This window comes from Merops nubicus, unplaced genomic scaffold (genome assembly GCF_000691845.1).
Source record: "Merops nubicus isolate BGI_N331 unplaced genomic scaffold, ASM69184v1 scaffold3995, whole genome shotgun sequence".
Taxonomy (NCBI): domain Eukaryota; kingdom Metazoa; phylum Chordata; class Aves; order Coraciiformes; family Meropidae; genus Merops; species Merops nubicus.
Genome location: NW_008610081.1, coordinates 51826 through 62994, shown reverse-complemented (window position 1 = coordinate 62994; position 11169 = coordinate 51826). Strand labels below are relative to the sequence as shown.

General features: G+C 33.5%; 1 protein-coding gene across 1 annotated transcript in view; it reads right to left on the bottom strand.

Moving 5' to 3' along the window:
• LOC103773397 (FCH domain only protein 2-like) overlaps positions 1 to 11169 on the bottom strand; it is a gene marked incomplete at its 3' end in the record, with an annotated part of 73132 nt that overhangs the window by 18286 nt on the left and 43677 nt on the right. Inside the window, 4 exon segments of the mRNA XM_008940763.1 lie at positions 194 to 205; positions 793 to 971; positions 3451 to 3505; positions 11095 to 11119. Of these exon segments, the coding sequence (XP_008939011.1) occupies positions 194 to 205; positions 793 to 971; positions 3451 to 3505; positions 11095 to 11119 (271 nt within the window).

Genomic DNA, 11169 nt, shown 5'->3' with positions numbered 1-11169 from the left:
ATGACAGAGCTGACCAGGGCAACAGCAGTACCGAGTCCCTTTAGAGTCTGGGGCAGTAAAAGTAAACAGCTTATATATCACATAGCATATATAAAACGAAATGTTCCTAAGGTTTTCCCAATAACTCTGTTCACATACTACACTTACTTGGTTTTAGTCTAAAACTGTGAATAAAGAGCCATTCTGTACTTACAGGACTGTGTCTCTGCTTTCCAAATGAGTGGGGGGAAATAGAGAAAAAATCATCATTATTATTTTAATATGCTGATAACTTTTTTCTCCCCCTTACCATCAGAGCCATTCTTATTACGATCTGATTATTACACTAGCATACTTCGATACTATTTATTTGTAATGTCAATTTATGGTATAAAGGATCATTCTATGGATTAACAGAATACATCAATAAACTTGCAATGTAAATATTACATGTATCCATATTATATAATCTATTTTAAAGATTTGTATAGTATCAAATTACTAATTAGTAAACTATGTTAAAAGTCATATTCAACTAACTCCATAATGTCTTGTAGTGGCAACAACAGAAAGACAAGGAGTCTCTACTCCCAAGACTCAAAGGAAAGCTAAAATCTGGGAAGGTATAATTACTTTATATTACACTGCAATAAAGCGTAACAAAGATGACCTCACGCATAAGAAAAAAAGAATCATTGAATTTGAATCTAGAGTAAATTCTGAACAGTACAAAAACTCAGTAAAATACATTTGCACTGAACACTCTTTATCACTTTTCTATGCATTAAAACTACAAGTAACAAAATAACTTACAGATACTGGTGGAGAAAGGGTGATGTTGCCTATAGACACTTTTAATTCATCCAATGAAGGCATGGTATATTGAGAGCTGTTATTTGGTTGGACAGGTTTTATTTCTACATGGAATCTCCTGGGTTCATCATCTTCAGAGTCAGAATCACTGGATGAATAGAAATGGTTCTCTTTGGTATGTTTTTTTCAGTTAAGGTGGAAATATTTCAGATTAAGCTGCTTAAACCATTTAATAATTACGCTCTACAAAATGTTCATGTTGAGTGAACATCACAGATGAATAATGCTTCCTAACCTCTTCATGAGCTTATACAGGCACTCAAATATATGCACCATCCAAAATTCACAACTCAGAATTAAAATTCAGCTTTTATATTCCTTTCACCTTTGTAACAGTATTCTGCTCTGAAAGGCACTATTCATATAACTGAGGAACTGCATATTTGGAGGTATCAGGATAATTTAAAGATTCAACAATAGCAATATTTCTACATGCTAAATTTATGATTTCTAAGGCTCACAGATTCTATGAAAAGTCAAAAATGTATTAAAATATTTTATTAAAAATCTGGAAAACCCTTAAAACCAAGTGAAGGAAGGCCCTAGTCTTTTTAATCAGCAGTGAAATGCCCATTGTACCTGTACCAAGCATTAACAGTAGAGGAAGCAGCAGCAGAAACCTTACTTTCCCCTTTTGCAGAAAATTTTGCAAGAAATGTTGCCAGTTACAGAAAAGGCCACACAGTAAACTGAACAACATCAGCTGCTTAAAGCACTTTCAAACTTCTTAAAGAGGAATCACAATGACAACTCAGCCCTCAAAATAAGCAAAATAGAGAGATGAATTTAGCCTTGGTTCTTTATATGCTCAGGAGCTGCACTGAACAAAAGTTCTGAAAGGCCTACATTAAGTCTTAAAAGATACATCTGTTTTGACAAGAAAGAATGCAAAAAAAGTCCTCTACTTAAACATAAACGTTTCATAGTATCTATGAGAAGCATATATAATTCTATATCTCACTTCTGTTTTCACTTGGAAATATAGCAGCCATTTGAATTAAATATCTTCAAAAATATGTTCTGACAAAGATCTCTGACCTGAAACCTAAGGACTTTCCAAATTCATTTCAGCTGAAAGGATCCCTGAGTAGCGGTGAGGAAAACGTAAAATGTCTTAATCTTACAGCCTATCTGTCCTCCGAAACTGATCACATATAGAAAAGTTTCAAAGACAAGTCATTTGTCATTTCATCAGAAGATCTCATCTTGAAAAATATCACTGAGTTTCAAGACTCATCTCCTATGAATCAGGCAGCTTTTGTAAGGTGCTGCTCCAACACTTAAGACTGGACTCACTAAGACTTACTGCCATGACTGTAAAATAACGTCCTCCAACAAATCATGTCAAGAATTCCCATCAACAGAGTAAATATCCACTCCTGGAGGCTAAGAGAGGAAAAGAAGAAGGGAACTGATGACTTCCTGATTCTGGTGTAGCTTTTCAGAATCTGAAGTACCACCTGGCTGACAGGAATTTCAAATCATTGAGGTTTTTCACTGATTATATGGCCTTTTCTGTTGTTTTACAACAAAAAGGATGATGTAGAAAAGAATGCCAAGGTTAATAAATTAAAAAGCACAAATGTTGTTCACGTCTTTCTCCATTCTATAAATATATGTAAAACATGAAGCAATTTCGCTCTCTGAATTGGATAAAAGTCTTTCACTTTTATAACAATTTTGTAAATAGGAGATTACATGAACTGCTTTTATGAGTACAGGAATATTCACCAGGGGCAAGAGAGGCATATTCTACAAAGCTGATGAAAACAGAGAAACTATGATGGTGGACTGGTGTCAAGGGTTAGGGATTCAATGAATACATTTCCAAAAATGAGCTAACTTGCTAACATATTAAGCTTGCTTAGATACACAGCGGTTATTCCCAGCTCTTAAATAGAGCTTCCCTCTGTTTCTGATGGGAAAAAAGGAGCACAAGAATTTTATCCTTAAAAAACCAAACCAAACCAACCAACCAACCAAAAAAGCAGAGCCTTATGGGAAAGAAAAAGCAAAGAAAAATCATGAGCTTTCACAAAAACCAACTCATAACAAAAGTCTAATCTGCACAGCAAAACTATTATTAAAAAGACAATACAAGCTAAAAACATCAATTAGAAACAGCATGTAATGACTTCATTAAGTAGCAGAAATTCTAATTCTCATCTGCTGGAGCACCTCATCTTTTTAAAGGTGTCATAAAAAAGTGGGAGGTTGCAGGTACAAAACAGGTAACTACTTCATACACCTAAAAAAGTTTATAAACTTTACTTTAAAACCCCCCTGAGAGCTTTTCAAGGACAAAGATCTGCATGATCACCTTGAAGCTTCTGTTCAGACTTTTTTTTTTTTTTTTTTTTTCCTTTTTCTTGTCAGGCAAAAACCATCCTGTTAAAAGTTCCCAAGACATCTCTTTTAATTTTAATTTTTAACATTTGCACACACTCAAAAGCTGGTAGACAAAATTTTGGACATTTTTCTGCAATAAGCATGAATGCCATTCACGTTCCTTTACTTAACACTTTAATCAGTACTTCCTCTCTCCAAAGAACAGTAATAACATCAAATAACTTGGTACAATAATAGTGAAAAGGATATCCTGTGTTGCTTCTGGTTTGATGCTGTATCCTTCATCGTCTACATCAGGATTGTTCTAAAAACAACAACAAAAGTAAGGATATCGACAAATAAGTAAAAAATCATTGTGTTCTTACACGAGACTTAATTTTATATCATTTACAAATTAAAATTTGATTATGACATTAAGTCATTGTTACTCACCGTTATTACAGTTATTTCAGGTTATGATCTGCACTTCAGAAATAGCATGACAAGATACCTCAGGAACAGAATGCAACAAAACTACCTCCAAATTTCCTATGAAAACTGCAAACTTTGAATGCATCTGCTTTTACTGGTACTATATCAAAAAGGTCAGAGACCAGCAGAAGCATTTCAGCTTTACTAATGAGTGTTAAATAAGCCTACAGTTCCTTGGCTTCAAAGATTTTCCCAATTTGTACTTCTAATTCTCTCAGCTAATTGACTGGAGGCCCTGATGGTTCAGGAGCAGAACCTTTCCTAAGTACTAATCAAAACTTCAATATGAGAGTTAAAGTACTTCAGATTACACAGGTTGCCACTTCCTCTCCCACCTTGAAAGCAGCAAGCTTGCACTGTTGCTTTAGCAAAGAATATCCACATTAATTAAAAGGCATGGAAGAAAGTTAACTGGGTTCTCAAGTTTTCCTTTGCACACCTCCAGCACAATCCTGGATTTTCAAAGCTCACAAGCACCTGGGAACTTCAGACTAATTCTGTTTTTCAGTTCTTGCATACAATTAAATATAAACTGAAGAGAATTATGTTAAAATAATTTAGAAAGCTTAGCTAAGCACTTAACTTCATAAAAAAAGCTTTGGGGCAGAGAGAAACATACTTCTGATAATCTAAGTTTTAAAAATCTGCAAAACCTAACATTTGTGTATATCTTATAAAAAGGCATAAGCCTGGCTCTGCAGACACTTTCCCCATTCAGGACAGACACGCCCACTCATGACTTTGTATGCGTAGTCTGTATATACTGCTCAGATGCTTCGGTGAGTTTATTGCTAAAAACCTGCAAACCCAAGTGCCCTCAAAATGTTGTGATTTCACCCATTATAAATTTGTTATATGAATCTTGTAATTTTTATGAGAAGGTGATTTATTCTAGTATACCAATCAGTTTATTCTGCCAGAAAGTAGGTACTGTGAGGCAGTTTGACTAACAGAGATATGGATAGAGAGTACGGTCAAAATATACCTTGCTGTTGTAAGTCATGAGATATAACAAAATGACATACATATGATCATGGACTTCAAGTGGACTAGCAAGGAACCATTTGATTATGCCTAAAATTTGAAGCCAAATTTAAAGTCATACTCACTTTGAATACTTTTGAATTACAGAGGAAGATAAATATAAAAATGTAGTTATCCCTCTATTCCTTTTACAGATACCTCAAATGGGATGTCTGATATTTTACTAAGAAAGACTCTCCTCTGTCTTGCAGCTCTCTAGATCTAGAACTGCTGTATTAAATGGAGCGAATTTAAGCATAGGTCAAACTTTCTGCTAAAAACAGTAAGAAATAAAATCCCATATAGGAGATGTAACACTGTGTCTAATTAAATGGCACATCAAACTATGACCAAAAAACAAGTCTTAAGCTCAAACTTTAAAATAAGGAACACAGAGATGCAATTCCTTGACATATTTGTAAGACCTGGACTTTACTGCTATTTGATTAAAAATACCCCAAAACAACAACAACCAAAAAAAAAGAAAAAAAGAAAAAAAAGTAATAAAAGTAGGATCACACGGTCCAGTACCTTAGCTCTACTTGCTCAAATCAGAGTTCTTAGCTACGCTTGACCTCAGGCTGACCTTGTTTATATACCAAAAAACACTAATGAAAGTTGACATCAAAGTAAACAGAACGAAAACATATAGCTAGAGGGTAGGTACATTTTCCTACAATACTACAACTTCTGAATTCTGAAATTATTTTAGTTGTCATATTAGGCAATTTTCAATAGATCAGGATCATTCATGGTTAAGATGAACTGAAAACCAATAAAAATCTCTAAATATACAACATTTAGTCTTTATTTCATCTGGGCCATATATGTAAAGGATATTATTACTGAGCATACACAGCATGCACAACATAGCTGGCAAATTTGACTACCCTGATATAAAACTGTTAAAGAACTTAGTTTATAGAAGTTATTTTCATTGCATTATTTTTAATTTACTGAATAACCTCTAGGACACAGTAAATCCTAGCATAAAAATATTAAAGTACTTCAAGTATTAAATTTCTTTCTTAATATTTTCATGTTAGTTATTTCTGATCTTGCAGAGATAGTTAAATTATCTATTCCTCAGCAATGGCACTTTACCATGTAGCCTGTATACATAACTTCAGACAAAAAGTCAAAGTTAGTACGTACATAACAGAGGTGGATGCTTTACAGCTTACGTTCTGAACACAGGAACTGAAAAATTCCTTCCTTCTCTTTTGGCAGGCCTACATCACCACTTTTTTTTCTAACACTGTGCAGAAAACTTAATTTGTTCTTCTTTATTTTACTATTTCTAAAATTTAAGTATATGTAATTTGAAACATCTGACTCAGCACAGAGTCAGAAATCATCTGGTTTTTACTTCCAGCTTTGTTAATAATTCAGACTGTCTTATACTAATTTATAATAATTCTTAAAACACGTTTTGCTTTCATGAATGAGATACTGAATTTATATTTTTGTGTAAAGCAGTCAGAAGGGCGGAAGATATATTTGATGCCCCTTTGTATTGACAAAGACAAACTGAGTAAAGTATAAGCAAGATGGTACCTTTAAATCTTACCTACAAGTTAAGCAGTAATTTCAAAATATTGTTTTCAATATTTTGAAGAGGTGGAAGTTTTTTCTTTCAGAAATATCAGAATTCTATTTACTCATCTATATTTTGTATCAGTGGTACAGGACATAGCATTTTCAGAGAGATTCAAATTCACAAATCTGATGTTAATGAAGGCATGTACATACACTTGATTAATTTTACTCCCTTCTCTACAATCCTACAGTTACAGAACTATATATGTCATGAATAACACTGAATCTTTTAAATATCAGGCACACAATACAGAGAAGACCTAAATTTGCCTACCATGCTGAGCAGAGGGAAAATCTACAACCTTCATGTATACATGTGTTATTTCTGAACTTCAACAAAGAGGAATACCTTTGCAAACACTGGGTTTCTCTAAGAAGTAGTTATTATTATGATGGGGATGAAAGTTTGGTCTATCCCCCTATTCAAACACGTTTGTAGTCTTTGTAGTTAAAAAGTGCCTTGAAATGGATGTGGATTGAACTCTGTGGAAGTTACTGGAAAGGTGGATTTTCTTAGAAGGAGGTTTCACATTCTCAGAGGTTCTGTTAAGCAATTGAACATACAGCTATGAAACCCACAGAGTCTTTCCTCTCTTTGAAGATGTAACACAACACGCTACGAATAAAGGTATTACATAGTTTTAAGTATACATTAATAACTTAGGGCTTATAACTCCATCTTTGCATTAGTACGTTCTGTGAACTTTCTGCAGAAATTGTTTAAGAAATAAAATATACAGACATAATGAATAACAAAGTAAATTGCCTAGATAAAAAGCATGAGGACTAAGCATTCCATTGCCAAATCTTATATTTTGAGTTTTGATGAATTCTCTGTCTCAGTTTCCTTGCTCTGTCCCATCTGTCATCCAAAAGCAATGGAAGAAACCACACCTTTACCATGCCATTGGTTCCTCAGGGCTACACACGAAAGACAAGAGAAGAACGTTGGGAGCATATTGCAGGCTATCAACTTCATTTAGCCCCTCCTCAGCGGCGTTAACACTGCTTACAGGTTGGTCATCAGTCAAGAGGCAAAAAACCTTTACTACCCTTCAGCTTGATTTCTGTCTATTTTCTCTTCTCCTGGGATATCTACCATGGTTATGAGAGCTTGTTACCACATTTTCCTCAGGATGTGCTTGTAGATACAGTGCAGCTGAAGAGCTCACTCTTTCGTTTTCTGCCAGATGAACTTTCTGTCATTTTACTGAACTGGACTGACTTAGTGTAAACCAGATGAGGACTGAAACAAACTCCAAGTAAGCAGCTGAAGCTCATAGACTGCAATAAAAGAAGAAAGTACCTCTCCACTTTTGACATATTTGAAATGTAAATTTGACTCAGGTATGTCGTTAGGTTAAGAAAGGAATATTACATATTATTATCAGCCTTCTCTCCTAAGGGTGCCTGTGAACCCAAAAGACATCAAAGAAGTGTGTAGCTAGTCAGTTTCTTCCATTGCCAGAGATGCAGAAAGAAAGAAAAACAGGTGTTTGAAGTGCTCCTTTCTTGTGCTGTGACAAAGCCTTGTACCCTGTATCAATGGCAGCTGTTCAAATATGATTACAAAATTCAAATAAACAAAACCATTTTAATTTCACTGGATATAAGGTTACACTTGTGTTCCACTAATTATAGTTGGATGGTTCCACATTCAGTCAGTCCCCAGTAATAAAAATGGTGTATAATTCTATGCAGTTGTAATTACACTACACTCATATGCAACGAGGTTAATGAAAAGTTTTGGATGCCTTAATATATTTGCATTCCAATTTCCTGTGAAAAAAAACTTTCAGCATTATTTTCTGTGCATCTGTGGCTCCTTTCTTAATTATTTTTGAACTTACTGGACAATTTCAAATGGATTTGACAGACAGAACAGAGGACTCAAAGATAATTACATTACTACAGTCTTCATGAAAATAGGCAGTCAAGTAGAAGGAGGAGATCTGCAAGTATCTCAACCAAGGGAAGGGTTGGAAGACAAATTTAGATTTTAATGCACACAAGTGAAACCTTGCAAATGCCTCCCCAAGAGTTTCTGCTAAAGTTCTTATCTTCCTGCTGACCATTCTTAGAAACATGGAAAGCCCACGGGAAACAAGACAATTAGTTATGCCTTTAGAAAAACCTCCTAGGTAATAAACACATACAGAGTCAGACTACAGTTGCTATCTCCTTTCTAGTATACAGAGAGTTAACTTTCTACTTTTCTTAATTATCACGACAGCTTAATGGAAGGTACATATGTAGATTGACATGTAACAACACAGGAATTCTAAAATCTCATTATATACTGTCATCTGCATTTAAACAGAGACTGCTTATTGAAGTGGTCAACCTATTTAAAAAATACCAGTTCTCAGTTCACAGCTGCCTTCCTACTCATGAGCACATAAAACCTTCTTATAGCAGTTACAAAAAATTATTGATAGGAATTAACAACTTATTAATCTTGTTTTCCCATATATATAATCTGGCAGCTACTAAAAGGATGAGCTAAGTGGATGGCTTGCCACAGATAAATGTGAGAACTTCAATTTTGGTACAAAAGATGTTTTTTAGGACCATCTCACTGTTTTGTTTTCTGGAAATAGGAAATACAAGTTCAAAAACACTGCATTATACATTTTTGACTATTAAGAAGGCCTTAATGTATCAACTAACTACACACTATATGTTCAAAGATCCACAATATTATGTAGACCTGATAGATGAAGTACTGAAATCAGTTCTTACTGGATCCTTAAATTCTAAAATTTCAATATATTTACCTCAGTGCTTATAATTATAAATAATTGTAGAGTGATTATTTTTTAAATTCCTTCCACACAATTAAAATTCTTGACAAATAAATAAGAGCAACCCTTTTTTAAAAAAAAGTTAATGTTAATAATAGAAATGTTTTTCTGTGAGTGACTAAACTGACTCAAATTATAACTGAAACACCTTAAATAAGTTGAATTTTCTGAGGGCTGATCCTCAGTATTTTCTAGCAGATACAAATGATAATATATTTTTGGCAATAATACTATTCCAAGTTCAAATTCTTGAAATGTTACTTATTGCAAAGTTCCATACAAAACAAATCCTCATAGCGATAACAATACAGATGGCTCTAATTACTTAGATCAAGTTTAAAAAATTAAATGGAAAGGAAACCCTAAAGTATAAGACAATAAAAACAAACAAAAAAAATGGAAACGGGACCTTCCAGAAAAGGACACTAACCTTAAAATACAAAAGCACTCTGGGGTGTTTGTTTGTAAGGGGTGAAATGAATCTCATCTACAGTATGCTGCATCTTTCACAAGAATGACAGTAATGTCTTCTGCTATGAAAGCATTCTACCATTCAGAATAATACTGTTGCTTGTAAAAAGCAAGAAGAAATTATAGACCAAAAAAAAAAAAGAGAATGCCTCTAAAGTGTCTAAATTTTGTTGTTAGACACTACGAAAATTAGGTCTTTTTATAACCAAATATAAATTACATCTAGACAGAGCAATTAACTTAGATGATCATATGGTGTGCCTCATGCAGCCAGAAAGCATGTTAGACACATTTACAGTTGAATTTTTGGAACTAATTATTGAAGAAAAATTTAGAGACCAAAATAAGCAAAGAAAAAAAATAAACACTGCAAGTCAAACCCAGTTGTGGTTCACACCAGTGACTCCATCTGAACTGTCAAAAGATATTATTTCCATGAAAAGCCTGATAATTATGGGGATAATTCTAAAGTTACTTTAAATGTACCCAAGACAAGAATTTTGCTCTAAATTAAGATGACTTTGTACAGGATAAAGTAACTGACTCAGTGACGCTTACAGGGCTGTTCTTACACAAATCGTTCTATTACGTGGCAAAATTTACTTTTCCTTATTTACAAGAATGGTTCTGCTAGATTTTTTAAGCCAAGTTTCTGAAAATAAGTTTTAATATTATGTGCTTAAACTTCCAGATTCTAAATGCAAAGAAGAAAATCCACAAAATAGGTGAACCTGGAAAATTAAATTATTTAATACAATTGTCATCTAAATAAATGAACTGAAAAACAAATCAGTCTGTGGAAAATCACTTAAATTATTCTGTAAATTATTCCCTCCTCTAGCTACAGGGAGCTGTAATCTCTGTTACGTACAATGCAAGACAACATACATGTTTAAATAAAAACAAAAAGCTCAATAAAGGAACTTAAAAACCATTAACATATCCGTTTAATTTGCAACTGTCACTAATTTGAATACATAAAATTGTAAAATGTATCACAGATCAAACTGACAGCAATGATAAACAGGCTATTAATAAAGTGCATCTAGAGGTACTGCATTCAAAGTTATATTTTAAAAAGTATACTCCCACACTCTATTGCCACTGATAAAGCAGAACCCCACTGATACTAGATGGGATTCTCAAAGGTAACAGTAGTAAGCAGAGGAATATGCTGATACAAAGTTGGGTCCACAATAAACTGAACTTTTTTCTTACCTGGAATTTATTAGCCATGCAATTTAAACAGTTAACTTGAAAAATAAAGTAGCAAATACTAGCAGTAAAAATACCTGCTTTAAAACCTAAAATTATTAGGAAATATACATGTACTTCTGACACATATTTGTATATACTGCTAAGGATTATGCACTTGATGAAAATTAACACTTCAATTATGTTATCAAAATACTAAATCCTCTATCAGATAAATAATGTGTTACAGGACTGTATATAAGTTTTTTCATCAGATTTTAGTGCTTGACCCTATTATCATATACAGTTGTTTGGAAATAAGTCTACTTACAACAGAGTCTGTATCTGGACACTCCCTATTAAAAAACAAATAAAGAAAAGATATAATTAAAAATGTATAAATTAT